Here is a 20,946-nt window from a genome sequence, read left to right as displayed (position 1 = left end):
TGGATGGGAGACAAAGAATAAGAGAAACTTAAGTTCTGTAGGGTTTTGTTTGTTTGTTTGTTGTTGTTGGCCAGGACAACAAGGAAAAATTGGACAGCTGTTTACACAGTGGGAGACTCCTGGGGAAGGAACAAGTCAGAGAGAAGCATAAGATGAAGGCCTCAGCTCAGAACATCACAGGTGTGTGTGTGTGTGTGTGTGTGTGTGTGTGTGTGTTAATATTAGCATCCAGGAGGTGGGGCTTCACAGAGGGAGGGAGGGTGTGTGAGAGCCCATGGTTCATGAGTGGAGTCAGGATGGATGAAGTCATAATTTGGAAAGATCAACACATAGGTAATTTATAAACCTGGGAGGAGATGAGCTCAACTAAGGAGTGTACAAAGAGAAGACCACGGGCCTTCAGAAAATTCAAGTCTTTGACCCATGTTGTTGGTATGGAGTGGAAGCACTTTACTCTGCCAAGTATAACTCCTTCTCCCTGTCCAGCGTCACAAGACCTTCAAGTGGCCAGAACATGTCAATTCCGCTAAGTCCTGTTATTGCAGAGAGGCTGTAATAATCTATAATGGTGATGAATATTTAAATGCCTTGTCTCCTTTTCCACCTTTCAATTCTTTTTTTTTTTTTTTAACAAATAATTTTTTTATTTTGAGGTTCTATCACCTGTCACTTAAAAAGAGAGGGAGAGATTTTTATTATTTCATGCTAACATACAGTTAAAAGCTTTTTTTTTTTCCCCTCCTGTGTTCTTATTATCCTTACTAAATACCATGTAATCTGTTACATGTGAACAGAGCATTGATGAGAGAGTCTACATCAGTCTTGGGGGGAGGAAGCTGGATATCTCATATCAGTAAGCATGCTTCCTCTCTTCATCAAGACCCCCTGTAAGCAATAAACTAACCCCCGTAAGCAATAAAATAAACTGGAGGAAAAAAGAGAAAGGAGAAAGGACCTTGTTTCAAATAACCTTTTCCATATATTGTAACAATACGCTGGATTAAAGTGCCTTAATCAAAAATCATCACTAAAAAGTGTAATTTTTCTTGCCTCGTGATAGCAGAGTCGAGTTTGCTTTTCAGTGAGTATATAGATCAATTATGCCTCTATGTTAAAAAAAAAAAAAAAAGCTTTGCAACCAGAATGTTAATTAAAATTGATTGCATTACACAAACAACTGGGTATGCTTAATGAGGCTGAACATGCTTTTGATAGAACAGGCAGGGTAAATGGTTATAATTAAGGACTTTTGACCAAGCATGACTTTGATCATGGGAATTCTTGTTCGCTGGGATGAGAGTTACATCCCGCCCAACAGAGATGCCAATGTGCAGTGGACTGGAGCAGCAGACAGCGCCCCGGGGGAGTGGGCCACCAGAGCTCTGGGCCTCAGGTTGTGACGTCATGTGCTCATGCAAGACCGTGTCAGCTGCACATGGAGACGGCTGCACTTCTTCCTGTCCAGTCTAGTGCTTCTCGTTTCATTTTCCTGCCTAACTTCCCGGGCTAGAAGCTCCAGTACAGTGCTCCATAGATGAAGCCTTAGCACACATATATTCTCGTTCATGATCTTGGAGGGAAAACATCCAGTCCCTCATCATTAAGTATAATGTTATCTGTGTTTTTCACAGATGCCTTTTATCAGGAGAAAGAAAATCCCTTTCATCATGGCCTGATGAGTGTTTTTACAATGAAAGGGTGTTGGACTTTGTCATATTGATCTATTGAGATAATCATTTGAGGCTTTTTCCCCCTGTTCAATGAATATAGTGTATCACATTAATTGATTTTCAGGTATTAAACCAGCCTTGCCTTTCTCAGACAAATCCTACTTGATCATGGTATACGTAATCCTTTTCATGTGTGACTAGATTTGGTTTGCTAATATTTTGTCGAGGACTTTTGAGTCTAAATTCATAAGAGATGCTGGTCTCTAGTTTTGTTTTCTTGTGCAGTCCTCATCTGGTATTGGTACCAGGGTGATAGTGGTTTCATAGAATCCCTTAGTAACTGTCCCATCCCCTTTATCTTCTAGAGTTTGTGGAAAAAGTAGTATAAATTCTTCTTTAAGAGTTTTGTAAAACTCAGCAATGAAGCCATCTGGGCATGAGCTTTTCCTTGTGAGTAGTTTTTATTTTTGTTTTGTTTTTAAATTGCTAATTCAATTGCTCTTTTATAGATTTATTCAGATTTTCTGTTTCTTATGAAGTCATGTTTGGTAGTCTGTCCCTTATCATACTTTTAAGACTATTCATTCCTGCTTTTCTGGGCACTTGTCATCCATTTCAGCAGAACACAAACAGTCTGTGGTATTAGGGCCAGTTTTTTCCCTTAACAACCTCTTATCTTCCTTTAATGGATTCTTACACTTGAGAAAAAAAGCAAACTAGATACATCCAGAAAAAAATGTCACCAGATGCTCTTTACCATGTCCCGTGGATTATTGTAAAATGTGAGAGTCAAATTTTAAGACACTTGTTTTTTCAGGCTCTTATGTAGCTGTTTGACGTGACCCAGGATCTCTTTCATACATGTTACGGTGGAATAATTATTCCTGAAAACAGACACTGAAATGCATTTTAGAAAACAGGAGCCCATGGAACTTACTTTAGTACAAGAATCTTTTATTTAAATTCTGATTCATAAAATTAATTATGTGATTTGAAAGCAGATCAACCCATGGTAATTTTTGTTAAATCTGTTAAGACTTTTGTAGTTCAAGGCCAATGTAATCCATAATCAGTTATTCATTCATGAGGAAATTGATCTATGGCATATCCTATGAAATATGTAGGTATTTTCTCCATAGTTCTAATAAAAACTGAATGGTTTGCTGTTTTTTCAAAGGAAGAGGGAAGAAAGTTGGAGAAGCAACTGATTCTAATCATTCTTAGGTTTCAATCTGATCACTAATGCTATCATAGTACCTAGAGGGAAAAAAAAAAAAAAAACTTTAGTTAATGGATTAGAGTTCTATAAAGAAAACAGAAATGGCCTCAGGAATTTCATCAAGGGAATTTAATACACTGAAGTGCTTACAGATGGGGGCAAAGCTGAGAAGTCCAACAGGGGATGGCAAAGAAGCCAAGAGGTGAGCAAGGCAGCAAACTGCTACCACCCTAGGTGGGAAGGGCACAGGATGGACGCAGTGCCACCGGAAATGTAGGGTCCGAGGACCATGAGCAGCCAGGATGCTTCCCTGACAGGGGTGTGGACCTGCGTAGACAGCAGTAGGTGCAGCTCATTCAGAGAATGACAGTTACATAGAGAAGCAGCAGAAATACCCAGGCTTCCTCCTTCTCCCCTTCCAGTCTTTCCCCAACACTTCCCACTGGCCAAACCTTGTTAGAACCATTTGCAAAGAATCTGGAAAACGGCGTTTGTAGGAGATGGGATGGAAAAATGTTTGAAAACAAATGAAATTATCAGCACATTTAGTGACAAATATTCCCAAATTTGTTGAGATACATCTGTAAACAGCAAGAAGAATAAATATAAATAACACCGTACGTGGTATATTATACTCAAACGGCTGAAGCCAAAGAGAAAAGAAAGAAAAAACACACTTAAATGCAGTCCAAGGAAAAAAATACATTGTGAATGCGAGGGATCAGTAATGGAAATTTTTACTGACTTCTCATCAGAACCATTGATATAAACATGTTCAATCCGGGATTAAGTATTCAATAAAACTATTCCTTTTTTTAAAATGAGATGAAAGCCATTTTGCAAATGAAAGAAAGCTAGAGGAATTCATCACCAGCAAACCTATAGTATAAGAAATGCTAATGGAAGTTCTTCAAGCTGAACTGAAATGATAACAGAGGCAAATTTGAATCTACAGGAGGGAATGAAGAGAAGAATGTGCTCTTAATACATGAGCCTATAAAAGACCATATGTTTATATGGTATTAATTTTTCTAAAAGACAACTGATCATTTAAGGCAAAAAATAATAGTTACACTAAGTATTGTGATGCAGAGAAGAGGGGAATTATATTGTTGTCAGTTCAGTTCAGTTCGATTGCTCAGACATGTCTGACTCTTTGCAAACCCATGGACTGTAGCACCCCAGGCTTCCCTGTCCATCACCAACTCCCTGAGCTTGCTCAGACTTATGTCCATTGAGTCAGTGATGCCATCCAACCATCTCATCCTCTGTCATCCCCTTCTCCTCCTGCCTTCAATCTTGCCCAGCATCAGGGTCTTATCCAATGAGTCAGTTCTTCACATCAGGCGGCCAAAGTATTGGAGCTTCAGCTTCAACATCAGTCCTTCCTATGAATATTCAGGGTTGATTTTCTTTAGGATTGACTGGTGTCATCTCCTTACAGTCCAAGGGACTCTCAAGAGTCTTCTCCAACACCATAGTTCAAAAGCATAAATTCTTCGGTGCTCAGCTTTCTTTCTATATTGTTGTCAGGACATTATATATTTTTGAAGTGGTACAATATTAATGCTAAGTAACTTCTGATACATTAATCATGTATATTTTATGTCTTGAGCAATCACTAAAAATACAAAGAGGTATAGCTAACAAATCAATAGAAGAAACTAAAAATCCTGTGAAAATATTATATTAATGAAAAACGACAGTAAGGGAGAAACAGAACTGAAAAGACATGAGACAGACAGAAAACAAATAGTAAAATGGTAGACTTGTAATGAAGAATAGCATCTGATGTCATGGACCACACCATGCAGACAAAGCAGAAGTACACCAGACAAAAGATGGTCATATGATAGGTTTATTATTAAATGTACAAGGACTAATACTCCAAATAAAAGCATGATGAAGCCATATACTGTCTACAAGAGATGCTCTTTAAGCACAGAAGGAAGTTAGGTTGGAATTAAAAGGATGGAAAATAGAGATCATATAAACAGTAAGTATAAGAAAATTACCATCCGTATATTGATATCAGACAAGGAGACATGGAGGCAAGAAGTATGGAGAAAGGTAAAGAGCAGCATTGAAAATTAACAAAAGCTTCAATTTATCAGAAAACATAAAATCATTAAATGGTATATACTTAAAGCACAGCTATAGAAGACTTGAAAAAAAAACCTGAAAAACACAAAGAGAATTAGACAAACCAATAACTAGAATTAGATGTTTAATATTCCTTTTATATCCCTTGCTAGACATAAGAGTTTTGAAAACCTGAGTAAGATTGACTTCCTATGAATTAGCATTTATAGAACACTAAATCCAATAGTAAAATACATGTTATTTTAAACTGCACATGGAACATTAACCAAGAAGTGACATAAAATCATCTCAACAAATTTGAAAAGATTGAAATATGAAAGCTAGGAAAACTTATAAACATATCTAACCACACCAACATCAACTTAAAATTTAAAACATAGAATATCTAAAACAAACCCCAACTATTTTAATGTTAAACTATATGTACTTCTGAATAGCCTAGTCAAATAAAAAACCACAAGACAATGTGTAGGTAGGGCTAAGTCCCTTCACTGTTCGCTGGAAACTATTACAGCGTTGTTAATTGGGTATACCTCAATTCAAAAATACAAAATTTACAGATGTAAGAGTTGGACCATAAATAAGGCTGAGCACTGAAGAATTGATGCTTTCAAATTTTGGTGCTGGAGAAGACTGCTGAGCTATTTCAAATCCTAAAAGATGATGCTGTGAAAGTGCTGCACTCAATATGCCAGCAAATTTGGAGAACTCAGCAGTGGCCACAGGACTAGAAAAGGTCAATTTTCTTTCCAATCCCAAAGAAAGCCAATGCCGAAGAATGTTCAAACTACTGCACAATTGCACTCATCTCACATGCTAGTAAAGTAATGCTCAAAATTCTCCAAGCCAAGCTTGGAACAGTAGGTGAACTGTGAACTTCCAGATGTTCAAGCTGGATTTAGAAAAGGCAGAGGAACCAGAGATCAAATTGCCAACATCCGTTGGATCATCAAAAAAGTAAGAGAGTTCCAGGAAAACATCTATTTCTGCTTTATTAACTATGTCAAAGCCTTTGACTGTGTGGATGATCACAAACTGTAGAAAATTTTTCAAGAGATGGGAATACCAGACCACTTGACCTGCCTCCTGAGACATCTGTGTGCAGGTCAGGAAGCAACAGTTAGAACTGGACACGGAACAACAGACTGGTTCTAACTTGGGAAAGGAGTACATCAAGGCTGTATATTGTCACCCTGCTCATTTAACTTCTGTGCAGAGTACATCATGAGAAATGCTGGACTGGATGAAGCACAAGCTGGAATCATGATTGCCGGGAGGAATATCAATAACCTCAGATATGTAGATGATATCACCCTTATGGCAGAAAGCGAAGAAGAATTAAAGAGCCTCTTGATGAAAGTTAAGGGAAAAGTGAAAATGTTGGCTTAAAGCTCAACATTCAGAAAACTAAGATCATGGGATCTGGTCCCATCACTTCATGGCAAATAGATGGGGAAACAGTGGAAACAGTGGCTGACTTTATTTTGGGGGGCTCCAAAATCACTGCAGATGGTGACTGCAGCCATGAAATTAAAAGATGCTTGTTCCTTGGAAGAAAAGCTATGACCAACCTAGACAGCATATTCAAAAGCAGAGGCATTATTTTGGTGACAAAGGTCCATCTAGTCAAGGCTATGGTTTTTCCAGTAGTCGTGTATGGATGTGAGAGTTGGACTATCAAGTAAGCTGGGCAGCGAAGAATGGATGCTTTTAAACTGTGGTATTGGAGAAGACTCTTGAGAATCCCTTGGACTGCAAGGAGATCCAACCAGTCCATCGTAAAGGAGAGTAGTCCTGGATGTTCATTGGAAGGACTGATGCTGAAGCTGAAGCTCCAATATTTTGGCTACCTGATGTGAAAAGGCAACTCATTGGAAAAGACCATGATGCTAAGAAAGATTAAAGGCAAAAGAAGAAGGGGGCCGCCGAAGATGAGATGATCAGATAGCATCACAGACTCAATGGACATGAATTTGGGCAAATTCCGGGAGATACTGACAGACAGAGGAGCCTGGCATGCTGCAGTCCGTAGGGTCCCAAAGAGTCAGACCCGACTTCGCGACTGAACAAGAATACTAAATAAAATGTTTTTTTTAAGTCAATTTTTCAAATGAATGGAAAAAGAATATGTGGTTTTTGTATATGTATCATGGAATATCGTTGTCACTTAGTCACTAAGTCATGTCCCGCTGTTTTGCAACCCCATGGACTGTAGCCCACCAGGCTCCTCTGTCCATGGGATTTCCCAGGCAAGAACACTGGAGTGGATTGCCATTTATTTCTCCAAAGGCTCTTCCCAGCCCAGGGATCAAACCCACATCCCCTGCCTTGCAGGTGAATTCTTTACTGCCAAGCCACTGGGGAAGCCCATATAATGAAATGTTACTCAGCCATAAAAAGAATAAAATTTGCAGCAACATGAATGCAACTAGAGAGTATCATGCTAAGTGAAGTAAGTCAGAAACAGAAAGACAAATACCCAAAACGCGGCACAAATGAACCCACCTACAAAACAGAAAGCGACTCACAGGCCTAGGGGACAGGCCTGTGGCTGCAGATGAGATGCGGTAGGGAGAGGCGCGGCCTGGGGGCTTGGAGCTGGTGCGCACGTGCATGCTAAGTCGCGGCAGTCCTGTCCGACCCTTTGGGACCCTATGAACTGTAGCCCACCAGGCCCTTCTCTCCATGGGATTGGAGTTGGTAGATGCAAGCTAGTACATTAAAATGGATTAAGAACAAGGCCCTGCTGTGTAGCACAGGAAGCTGTATTCAGTATCCTGTGACCATCATGGAAAAGAACGGCGACACTGGTGATAAGGAACCCACCTGCCGACGCAGGAGCTGCAGGCAACGTGGGCCTATCCCTGGGTGGGCAAGACCCCCTGGAGAAGGGAAAGACTACCGCTCCAGCACTCTTGCCTGGAGAATCCCATGGACAGAGGAGCCTGGCAGGCTACGGTCCACAGCGTTACAAAAAGTCAGACATGGCTGAAGCAACTGAGCACTCACATATGGCACAGGGAAGTGTATTCAATACCCTGTGATAAACCATAATGTAAAAGAGCATAACGTGTATATATGTGTACAGCAGAGATTGGCACAACTTTGTAAATCAACTATATTTCAATTAAAAAATTGAAATAAATCCAAAAAGTCACAAGACAAATTAGCAAATGTTTTGTGTATTAAAAGAAACTGTGTGGACTGTCGCTTAACAGTAATTTAGAGAGGAATTTGTAGCTTTAAATGCTTATATTTGAAAGAAGAAAGAGTTGAAATCAGTTGTTTACCTTTCAACCTTAGGAAGCCGGGAAAAGATGAGCAAGTTCAATAAGTAGGAGGGAACATACACTAAGAAAAAAGTAATCAATAAATGGAAGACAAACCAACAGAAAAGTAATAAAGACAAACGTTGGTTCTTTAAAAAAACAGTTAAATGCCTAACCGTTAGCAAGACTAAGAAAGAAAAAAAGAACAATAATCACAAACCACCCAAACTAATGTTATAAGAAATAAAATGGTATTTACTACAGATTCTACAGATTTTAACAGGATAAATATGAAAATTTATGAATTACTCAAGGCCAAAAAATTTACAACTTAGATAAAATGGGAAAATTTATTGACTGTACAACTTACCAAATTTAACACATATTGAAAATTTAAATGGATATTTACGTGATGTTGTTGTTCAGTCACTAAGTCATGTCTGATTCTTTGCGACCACATGGACTACAGCATACCAGGCTTCCCTGTCCTTGTATTAAATTTGTTTTTTACTCAAGTTCTGTCTGAACTTTACCAAACATTTTAAGAAAATAAGATGGGGAGAACTAGTCAAATATTAATAAATTTCATAATTGTGAATGGAGGAAAATGTCCTATTCTTGGAAAGAAAGTCAAAGTTTGAGGCTATAAACCAAATGCCACTTCTGTACCACCTTTAAAAATCTAGCTAAAATTAAAAGTGAAAAGGTTGTAAATAAAGCATAGAAAATAGCTATTTTAGGAAACAGCTTCCAGAAAGAGGGAAGCTGCAGTAGTATGAATTTCTGACAATCTAAGTCCAAGTGAAAGACATTTAGCATGAAAACAGAGAAGCTTATTTTACAGTACAGTCGCCAAGAAAAGTTAACAATCATGAATCTTTATGCACTCCAGCATCTCTTTGAAATAAATAGACACTATTAAAATGTTCAGATGTATTGACAAACCCACAAACTTAGTTGGAAATGTTAATATATTCTAAAATTGACAGATCAAATTGAGCCAATAAATCAGCCCACTGGGGATCTGACTAACTCCTCAAGCCCTGACAATAGACTCACTGAAAGAACTTGCTTTGTTTCCAACAAAAAGGAAATGTAAGTATGTATCATAAGACGTAATAGAAATGGAATGTATTTATCATATCCCAGAAGAAAAAGAAATTGTCAAAGTAAGAATAATAGAGACCACAATCTCTGATCAAACCTAATGACATTAGAATAACAAGGACAGACCAAAAATAATTTCCTTGTATAGTTACTCTTGTATTAAAAGGAAAAGAGAATTGAAATTATAGGCTTTTTAGGAAAGAATGGCAATGAGTAGCTATAAATCAAAAGCTGTGGGATTTGGCTAAAGCAGTAATTATAGGAATATTTGTGTCCTTAAATGCATTTATTAGAAAATAGAAAAGATTAGCAGCAAATGACAATCAAGGAAAAAAACAATGAAAGTTTAAATAAAGAAGGAAGAAAGGATTATTTTAAGTTAAATTAGAAACCAACAATAAAGAAAATGGTCAGAAAGCATGGACCTTAATAATAAGCCAAAAGATCATTCTTTGAGAAGTTCAGCAAACATGCAAAGCTTCAAAAGTCTTATCTAAAGAGAATCAGAAAAATAACATGAAGGACAAGAAGAAACTGCTTCAACTATAACAACTTCAAAAATTGTAAGAGAATATTAAGTAGAATGTCTCACATTCAAAATTTAAATGAAAAGGATAATTTTCCAGGAAGTTAAGCCAGTGAGCATGATTGAAACGTGACATGTTTACTCCAAGAAGCACAACCTGGGTCAGGTATACGGTTGTGTGGGCTTTATTCCCAACCCATACCACTTGCGAGGGCTGTTAACTTTGGGTTGGTTTCTCAGTTTCTCTGGGTGTCAGTTTCTCTTGAGTAAAATGAGGTAAGAACAGTAACCCTGCTGTCCAGGGTTACATATGCATACAAAGCCCTTAGAACAGTAACCCTGCTGTCCAGGGTTACATATGCATACAAAGCCTTTAGAACAGTGCTGGCCACACCGTATTCTATCATCATGCCATCATGCCATGCCACCATCAGCTTCACCCTCCTATCACCAGATGCTTTAGAGCTGAGACTTGCCAGACCTCCAATTAGAGATCATTCATATTTGAACAGTTACAGACCTAAGAAAAAAGTATTATTTTTATGACATCAACCTTATGCAGATGGCATCACCTTAACACCAACAAGGAACCAGGGGAGCACAGAGTCACAGGAAACCCATCCGAGCTCTCTTAGATGTGTGAAAAGAATGGCCAGTGGAAGTTGAGCAGATGAGTTCTGGTGTCCCTTCCGTCGCAGGAATAGCAAGAGTCTTCCTATGCTCCCCTCCATCCACGGTGCTAACAGGAGGCCTGAGAGTCTGTAATGGGGAGATGCTGAAACTGTGGATTCTGAGCAGGGATTAAAGAGCAATGTCTGAGACAAAAGATGTTTGGGATGGGGGAGGCGAGGAGGCTTACAGAGCTTACCTTTCTGAGACTGTGAGTTACTCAAAACACGGGTCTTACTCATGTTTGCTCCCTTCCAACCCAGCGTGGACCTGGCCATGAGACAAGTCAAAATCTAGGTGTATTTGGTGTATCTGTACCCTCCTAGCAGACACTTAGCGTTACTTGTAAAATGTGAACAAATGTCATTATCAGGCTGGTATTTGAAAGCATGTGCATCGTGTCTAGGACATAGCACTCCATAAGGACATCCTTGGGGCAGCTTTGAGTGCACAGTGGTTTGAAGTCAAGGTTTTGTAGATCTTGCTTGATGTGTGCTATCTCTCAAGATAGAACAACTATCTGAGTGCCAACTGAGTGGACCTTTCCTATCCTGATGGCATGAAGCGATTCCTTAGTTCACTGATGGCTTGCTTCTTTTCCCCCTGCTGGGGACTCACAGCTGTGCACTCGCCGGGCATTTCAGCTTGTAGATTGCTCATATCTGGGTCTTCCTTTGATGCATCAACATTCACTTCTTAGTGTCCCCATGCTTCTCAATACCAAGTCTTCTGTCTCTTCAGTTTCTCTAGCCAACCTCATTGGCTCGAGCTTCCACTGTGATCTCAGGTACCACCTGACCTCTCTTCGGATGTTGCATTTAAATTTCATCTTGGATTATTCGTTATGGCTCATCTTTTCTAATACTCCCAACCCCTTCTTCCTTTGGATTACATGATGTTTTAAGAGGTCTTTAGTTTTCATTAAATAAAGGACCTCTCAGAAATGCATACAATTCTTGCAAACAGTTTTATCCTTAGGATGAAAGCACGTTTTAAGACACCTTAAATTTCTGAATTGTTTACAGGAACTCTGAGAAATGCATACAGTTCTCATGACCACTTTTATCTACTTGTAACCGGAGGGTGACAGAACCTGTAACTTAGTGGGCACTTTTCTCACATGATCACAGGAACCTTGTGTGTTCATTGGCTCATGCAAAAATGCAAAGGCCACAGAGTGAGAACAGGGAATGAGTGAGGTTTCCGCTGACATCGATGAGGCTGCCCTGGAGGCAAAACTGCCAGCACATTGAGGCAGGGAAGGGGGCACCATGATGGCCGTGGTCGGGTGTGGGCATGAAGGTGCTGGTTGCAGAGGCAAGTTGTGTAAAGAGGGTTTTTCTCTTATGAAGAAATGATGCTGGTAAGACAGCTGGAGGAGCCTGGTAGGCTGCAGTCCATGGGGTCGCTAAGAGTCAGACACGACTAAGCGACGTCACATTCACTTTTCACTTTCATGCATCGGAGAAGGAAATGGCAGCCCACTCCAGTGTTCTTGCCTGGAGAATCCCAGGGACGGGGGAGCCTGGTGGGCTGCCATCTATGGGGTCGCACAGAGTCAGACACGACTGAAGTGACTTAGCAGCAGCAGCAGCAGAACAGTTTTAATGTCTATCACAGCAAGTTGTTCAAACACAGCCATAGATACATTTTCCTATGGACGTATCTCTGGTTTGTTTTTAGCGCCATTTTCATTTCTCAAAGATATTAGTGAGGAATGAAGTCCTCATTTGAAAAACCCTAACTCAAGCCACAAGCATTCGCGAGGGCTTTCCAGGAAAACCGAAGCTGTCCCCGCTCTAACATGTTCCTTTTTGTTTCCTGATAGAACGTCCATTCTCGGGATTTCCTTTGGAGCGGCGTTTCTCTCACTTGCCTTTATCCTTTTCGTCTGCTTTGCTGGACAGCTTTTGGTAGGTACTTCACATATGGAATTTCTTTGAAAAGTGTGCTCATTGAAAACTGATTGCTCGATCAAAATAGGGAGCTTGTTGATTTACTGTTTCACGAGATACACAGCCCAGTAGAGAAGCCAGAATCCTTCATGTCAACAGCCCAGACTATGAACTGAGGAAGCCCATAACAACCAAGACACTAATTCAAAGGTTACCTGAAATATTGGATAGCGTGCTATAAAATCACATTTGTGTTTATTTGTTTCTGTCAGCATTTTGTACTATCCCTCTTAAGTTCTCAGAGTATTTATAACAGCAAATACTAGTGTAATGGAGGCTTTTAATGACCAGGAGCACTAAATGTAAACCAAGTGTGTCTTTGGTAATGACTTCCACAAGATATAAAATTTTGGAAAATATGAAAATAACAAATGTAAAAATATCTCTTATTAGTGTTTTAGCTTAAAACCAATCATTGTCAGAGCTTATGGTTTAAATGCTAGTTCAGGATATAAGAAGTAGACCTCACTGGACTCTTGAGTGTAAAGCAGTTGTTGCCGGGTGGCCCTGGATCTGTGAGAGCATCCTGAGAAAGCCAACAATGAGATAGACGTCCCAAAAGATAGTCAAGGTTTCATTTTGTTCACTGGAAATGAGTTGAAACAGGACTGAACCAGAGTCCAAGCATTGGGTGCATTCTGGTCTGATATATGGCATCATTTGGCCAAAAAAAGGATTAAGATTCCAAAGCATGTCTCTCCCTCTGGACAGTGGATGCTGCATCCTTCTGCCTTGGACCTTTGCAGACTTTGGTGGGTTCTGTTTGCTATATCATAGTTTGAATGTTTCCAATTGGATTGGAAACTCTTCCAAAAGTAAGACTGTGGTTTCTGATTTCCTCAAATGCACACATTGGCATCTCAAGTCACTTAAAATCCCCTGAAGACCTCACAGGTTGTAGAGAAGATGGAGTAACTGTTGACCATGGGGATCTTTGTCAAGTTCTGAGATAGGAGGATTTCCCAACATACGAGGAAGCCTGACTTTCTGTGTGCAGATTCCCCTTGGGTGGAGACGCACACACACTCCACCCTTTCTCTTCCTGACTCCCCAAAGACACCTGCAGCCTGTTTCTCCAGTTTTCAGAATAGGGATGATCATTTGTGGTTCTGTTGGAAATCTAAACCCTGCTCTCATTAAAGCTGTATATATCCTTGTGTCTGAGGAGACATACTTCTCGTTTTTTTGGAATCCAGTCTTGACGGTGGCAGTATAGTCCATAGTTAGGGTTTCAGACTGACTTTTCTTTCCACTGAAAGTGAAACTGTCAGTCACACAGTTGTGTCCGACTCTTTGCAACCCCATGCATGGACTGTAGCCTGCCCGGCTGCTCTGTCCATGGAATTCTCCAGGCAAGAATACTGGACTGGGTTGCCGTTGCCTTCTCCAGGGAATCTTCCCAACCCAGGGATCAATCCGGGTCTCCCACATTGCAGGCAGATTCCTTACCGTCTGGTCCACTAAGTTGCTATAAAAAATAAACACAGAGCCAGAGGAGGAAGGGAGAATCCCTGGGGCAACTTTCCTGCCTTGGTGAGAAAGTTTCAGTAACGTCTCCCCTCTCAGCCCGACTATAATCTGACCACAGTGTTGAACTTCCATGGCTTTGGGTCCTTCCTGTAAGAGCCTTGGGGTGATCAAAATCCAACATTCCTGGCTTCTGGTTCCTCCTGGAAACCAGAGCCTTCCCTCGGGGCATCCCAGGATTCTAATGCCCACACACCAGATGCTACAAAGTCCTTTTTAACTCTGCGTTGTCCCAAAGAGAAAAGTTCAAGGCTGCAAATGAACCGATGTTTACCTCCTCCCAGGGGGAAGCCTGTGCTTTGCCAAAGTGGTCAGGAAGACCAAGCTTAAAGACATCTGGTCTCTCTCAACTTGAATGGATAGGATCCGTGCCCGAGTCTCCCCCTACTGGCCACTTGAGATCCTTAGTCCACGTGTAATCCTGGTAAAATTAAAGAAGGAATTCTTCTGGTTCCACCAGGGGGTTCTTTACACTCTTTAAAATAGTCTGTAAGGATTTTTTCTTTAACATACAACATCAAACATGGTATTGCACAAAGGCTTTAAATGTGCTTTCTATTCAACCCTCCAAATTCAGTCAAAAACTACACATACCACTGTTGAGATTCTTGTTGTCTTTTCTAAGCCAGAATTTCCTCACATGAAGTTTGGAGAACAACCGTCTTCAAAGTTTCTCGGGACGACTGGAGATAGAAGTACCTAACAGGATACTGACAGATTTTCAACAAACAGCAACTACTATTAGTTTCCATCACTGCAGATTTTAGAGTGCCTATTCATGGGGTCGCAAAGAGTCTGACACGACTGAGCGACTGAACTGAACTGAACTGATTCTTAGAGCACTTTAGACAAACCTGTATTTTAGGCAACAGAAACCAGCATTAACTTTTTAAAATTAATATGAGTGTTTAGAACAAAGATCAAAATGATAAATGCTTGCTTCTGTCTTTTTTTAAAAAATTACCATTCTTACACATGACATTTAATGTAATACTTAGTGTCACTCTACAAAGAATAAATTTAAGTTGAAGAAGGAAAAAGCCCTACATATATCACAAATATTCCACAGTGGTCATGGAGAAGTATGAGATTTGATTGTGATTTGTGCTTTTTTATGGATTAAATACTGGGTTTATGAAAGACTACTGAATATCCCAGGCTCATGTGCTACTAACTTATGTTAACCTTCTGAAAATTTAATGCCAAAGGCAGCGTCAATGCTAATATTGGTATTAAATTCTCTGCATGAAAAATGAAATCAAAATACTTCTGTAAAGGAGATGGAAAAAAGGTAAGCCTGGCAGATATTTTTTTTCCTCCACAAGTTTTACCTTTATTATCGTCTTTTGCACAAAAAGTGCAGCACAAGTAAATAAAATTGATGGGTCATTGACCAGCTGGGTTTAATAAGAACGTAGGGACACATCAAAATGGGTAAAAACTAAGAGTGATAAATCAAATGCAGTTTTTTTCCTGTTGATATAAAAAAAAAAAAAAAAAAACACAGTGGTATTTGTTCAGTGACCCATTCAGAGAAAAATGTCAGGGAACCTGTTATCATCCTGATTGTTGTGAGAAGCCCCGCTTTTCCATCCACTCTGGTTGCTGCCAGTCCACCCCATCCCCAGGATCTTCCAGAAGCGATCACCCCCGCACACATTGCCCACGTCTCAGTTCTTGCCCGTGGGGGTGGGTTCTGCACCTGCTCTCCTTCCTAGAAACTTCCTCGGGAACCTCGCCGGCCCCTGTGACGGCCCTTCTTGAAGCGCCATGGGACACAGGGTCTGTGCCATGTTGTTTAGTGCTCAATAAGTGACATCCCTTTGATCCCCTTTTTAAAAAGTTTCTGCTGAGCATGACTGCTGTTTCTGTCACACTAAGGATGTCACACTAACCTAAGGATCCTTAAGACCAGGGTTGTTTCCTTCACTTGCTGTCTGTCTCCCAGTGAATCCAGCAGAATGCTGGACATGTAGATGTGTTTATAATAAGTGCATGCTAAATAAACATTTGGGCTTCCCAGGTGGCGCTAGTAGTAAATCCCCCGCCTGCCCATGCAGGAGGCATAGGAGACTCAGGTTCCATCCCTGAGTCACGAAGATCCCCTGGAGGAGGGCACGGCAACCCACTCCAGTATTCTTGCCTGGAGAATCCCATGGACAGAGGAGTGGTCCATAGGGTCGCAAAGCATCGGATATGACTGAAGCGATTTGGCGCACATGCACGCAAGTAAGCATTATTGGATGTCTGTCATATCCATGGGGTTCTTTTTCCCTTCCTCCACTCTTTGGCTCCACGTACCACCTCCTCTGTCTCACCACCCGGCTCCCGTGTTCATCCTCAGGCACTTATGTTCCCTGTGAGCCCTGATCGTTCTCCTTCCTCCAGAAGCCCTGGGTGGGGATGGACTTGGTGTGTAAATGAATGTATGAAGGAGTGAATGGTGGTCCACAGCCCTCATCCTGCTGCACTGAAATTCCTTCTCACGTGTGCCATGATTCCTTGACTCTGAAGTGCCTCGGGCTGGCTCTTCCATTGGAAATAATTTTGTGACCTTCACCAGCTAATTCTGAAGAAAATTATCAAAAGGAAAACTAGCCTTTTCCACCTAGTGCCTGGTTGTTGGGCTTCCTATTTGTATTCTTTTAGATGAAAAAAAATCGTGAATGAGTTCATCTCAGCCCTGTTTTGTTCACTGACTGTTCCAGACACTTGAAACGCAAAGTAAGTATTTAATAGGTCGCGAAGAGTCAGACAACTGGGCGACTTCACTTTCACTTTTCACTTGCATGCATTGGAGGATGAAATGGCAACCGACTCCAGTGTTCTTGCCTAGAGAACCCCAGGAACGGGGGAGCCTGGTGGGCTGCCGTCTTTGGGGTCGCACAGAGTCGGACACGACTGAAGCGACTTAGCAGCAGCAGCAGCAGCAGCTTGAAGGAATGTCAGGTTGCAGATGCAACCACTGGCACCACTGCTCAGAGAAGCCCCACCCCAGCCTCACCCAGACTTGACCTCTCCCAAGCTCCCAGTTCTGAATCCAGCTCGCAGTTGCCGCATCCCTGCTCCCAGTTCTGACAGGCTCCTGGCCTGCCAGCATCCTGGGCCAGCATCCTGTGTGCTTACTTGTCAGGTCTCCTTCAGCACTTCTGCATCAGTTCTCCGGTGAGGTCCTTGGTTTTCTACAGCAGATGCTGGTTAGCATTTCAGAGTCATAATCTTGAGAGCTGAAAGGGAACTGAGAGATAACCTTGTCCTGGTCTGCACTTGGATGAGGGACCCAGGGCCCGAGATGCTGTTCATTTCCATGAGTTTCCATTTCTACTTATTTAAAAGAAAAGTTTCCCTGCATGAAAAATAATGCAGGAGCCATAAGTAGATCCCTTGAGGATGCAATTGGAGACTTTGGATCACGGTCAGGAATACGAGAACCGCAAGATCTGCAAAAGTTCCCTGTCCTTGGATAAGAACCTTCAGAACCAATGTAGACTGCTTAGGACAGGCGAGATCCGTGAATAGTTCTATATCTGCCCTCAGTTCAGTTTAAAAATGATAAATGTTGTATTATATTAAAAGTGAAGACTTAACTCTGCTAGGCATTTTATGTATACTGGCTCATTTATCCACACAAGAGTCCTTGGAGGGAATGCTCACTCTACAGTTAATGAAAGGGAAGGTCGAGAGGTTTCATAACTTGCCCTGAAGTATTACTATACAACAAGTAGGTTTTGGAGCCTTTGGGAAGAAGCCTTAGGATCCTTGTACTAAATTGGAGGCAAGTTCCGGAGGATGCTTGACTGTGTGTGGAGAGACACTGGCAGGTGTTGAAGGAGGAGTGTCCACGTCCTGGTCATGGACCGTCATGGTACTGAAGCGGCCTCGTGGTGATTGCTAAGCATCAGTGGCTCAAAGGCAAAAAAGTCAGGCAAGATAACATCACGTCGAACCTAATTCACAGTGGCTTCTTGTCTAGTTTTCCAGTATATTCAGCTGTTGACCTAGTTTATGTAAAACTGGATTTTGGACAAGGTATAACTGCATCTTAAAAGACATTCAGTAAGACAGAGAAAAAATTTCATTTATAAGTCAATTTAGACTCAAAATATTCTGAGGAAGAAAGTTTATAGTAATACTTGCAAAGTATTTTCACATATATGAGAGCCCTTCAAAGTGTTTTCATTACGTATTATTTTATTTGATAATCAAAACAATCCACTTTATCTAAGTAGAAACTAAGATGCAGAATAAGAGATAGAAGTTTATACTCCAAACAATCAGCAATAAAAAATAATAATAGCTGTCATCGTCATGGTAGTAATAACAATAAGTGCATTTTTATTGCCAAGTTTAACTTTCCTAAACTACCTGAAGCAGCCTTAAATCTCTGCAAGAAACACAAGAGATGTAACCATAAATAACAAAGACGCCGCCCACAAAAACCTTCTTGATGAAGTGTCTTTTAGAAGAACTATGCCAGATTCAGCAAACGAAAATGTTAGAAAATGTCAGGAGAAATTTTTCTCTCCGTGTGGCTTTCTTGCCACTTTGTATGGCAGAGATAACACAGTATCAGCCCACCAACCTTGTTCCCGGCAGAGATGAAAGCACCAATATAGAGATAGTCCTGGGGACAGAAAATAGGCCACATGCCAGCTGATAGAAAAGCTTCCTACCCACAGGAGTGTCTTTCCCTTGAAGTCTATTTTCTCTAATATCAATATAAGCCTGCCAGCTTTCTCTTGGTTAGTATTTTCCCATCTTCTTATTCGGCTTTTCCTTGCTATACAGGTGTGTCTCTTGTAAACAACATCTAAGTGTATGTCATGTTCTCTGATCCAAGAGTCTCTTTCTTTTAGCTGGCAAGCATAATACATTTATGTGTATTACAGTTATTGCTAGTCATCTTTTGCTTTTTTTTAATCCATTATATATGTTATTTGCTTCTGTTTATTTTTCCTCATCTCCTGTCATCTCCTGGACAAATGGAGTTTATTGAGTCTCCTTTATTCCCTCTAGTGACTTGGCAGTTACATATCCTCGTCTTTTCTTTCAGGGATTAACATAAAATTTGTAACATGCACATTTCTCACCGGCTCCATTATTGTCTCCATCTTCTTGTCAAAAAATGCAGGCACCATGCTGTAATCCTGTTCCATTGTCCGTCCAACGTTGTCTAGATTTTTCTGAATTTACACTGCTCATGTTATTTGTTGTTATCGGTATTCTGGTTTAATGGTCTCTTCGCTCACCATTGTTCTGGATGTCCTGCCTTCCTCCAGATGCACTGTTCATATTTCCATAGGATTATTCCTCTTGTAATCCTCTCCATGAGAGCCTATGTATAATATACCCCAATCAGCTTTTATATTTAAAAAAAAAAGAAAAACAGCCTCTTTTCCTCTTTGACTAATCATTTACAATAATGTTGCTAACATTTTGAAAACATGAGTCTGTATTTTCTTGGATTTTAATGTGCTGAGGAGAAATCTAGTCCAGTTGTGGTTCCTTGATAAGATGTCCTTTCTCTATTTTTGTAGAACTTGCTCTTTGTCCTGGGCAATAGATTCTTTGTATTGAGGAAGAGGTTTACTTTTCTTTTACCTTGATGGGACTCAGTGCCTCATCTCGACTGCTGCTGCTGCTACTAAGTCGCTTCAGTCGTGTCCGACTCTGTGCGACCCCATAGATGGCAGCCCACCAGGCTCCGCTGTCCCTGGGATTCTCCAGGCAAGAACACCGGAGTGGGTTGCCATTTCCTTCTCCAATGCATGAAAGTGAAAAGTGAAAGTGAAGTCACTCAGTCGTGTCTGACTCTCAGAGACCCCACGGACTGCAGCTTACCAGGCTCCTCTGTCCATGGGATTTTCCAGGCAAGAGTACTGGAGTGGGGTGCCATTGCCTTCTCCAGAGCTTATATTCTATTCCAGGTCCATGATGTCATTGTCCCATATTTCCCTGTATTTTGCCTTTTTCTCAGTCTATTTTTTCTCAAACTTTCATTACAAGTATGTTCAATCTTTCTATTGTACCTCCTGTTCCTCAACTACATACATTTTATCTCTATATTTCTGTGCTATTTTATGGGTTGTCTCCTTAAAGCTAACTCTTCAGCACAACTATTGAGTATTTAATCTCAATTTCTACATGTTTGTCGCTAAAGAGTCTCTGGAACTCATTTATAAAGTAAAGCTGTTACTTTCTCTTAACTGCTTATCATTATGAACTCTAATCCATCAGGTTTTAAAATTTAATCTTATTTTATAGACTACTTCAGATTGATTTGCAAATCTTATGATACTCATTCTATTATCTGTTATTTCTGTTGATTCTTCCTTGGATGGTCCATTGTCTTCTGCAGCTCATAGTGCGAGCGTGCGTGCTTATTCGTGTCTGACTTTTAGCAACCCCATGGACTGTAGCCCGCCAGACTCCTTTGTCCGTGGTATTTTCCAGGCAGTAGTACTGGAGTGGGTTCCCATTTCCTTCTCCAAGGGATCTTCCCAACCTTGGAATCGCACCTGTGTCTCTTTCACCTCCTACATTGGCAGGCAGATTCTTTACCACCGTGCCACTTGGGAAGCCCCTTATGTAACTCAACGTTTTTATTTGTTGTGAGACCGTGTTCAGTAGGGACTGCCCCCTTCCCAACTGGCATGCGTGCTGCATCCTGCAGTGTGACGTGTCATCATAAGCAGCGTTGTTCTTGCTGCAGCCGCAGCCCCAAGACCTTTCTCTGGTTTTTGGTCTGATCAGTAACCACTCACCTTGAGATTCTCATTGTGAAGCAGATAATGTGATTTCAAAACCAACACCCATATTTAGAGTCTGAGTTCGCATTGGAAGTGTATTTATACTTTCTTGGTCTACAGTATGGACTTTCTAGACTTTTCCACTTGGAGAG

General features: G+C 40.8%; 1 protein-coding gene across 1 annotated transcript in view; it reads left to right on the top strand.

Annotated features, from left to right (window-relative positions):
* The window catches only part of ADCY2 (adenylate cyclase 2), a 456,951-nt gene that overhangs the window by 356,884 nt on the left and 79,121 nt on the right, over nucleotides 1–20,946 (top strand). Inside the window, exon 15 of the mRNA XM_025270720.3 lies at nucleotides 12,392–12,476. Coding sequence (XP_025126505.3) covers nucleotides 12,392–12,476 — 85 coding nt within the window. The remainder of the gene's footprint in view (nucleotides 1–12,391; nucleotides 12,477–20,946) is intronic.

Source organism: Bubalus bubalis, chromosome 19 (genome assembly GCF_019923935.1).
Source record: "Bubalus bubalis isolate 160015118507 breed Murrah chromosome 19, NDDB_SH_1, whole genome shotgun sequence".
Lineage (NCBI taxonomy): Eukaryota > Metazoa > Chordata > Mammalia > Artiodactyla > Bovidae > Bubalus > Bubalus bubalis.
Note: the sequence above shows the minus strand (reverse complement) of the source record. Positions and strands in the feature narration are given on the sequence as shown.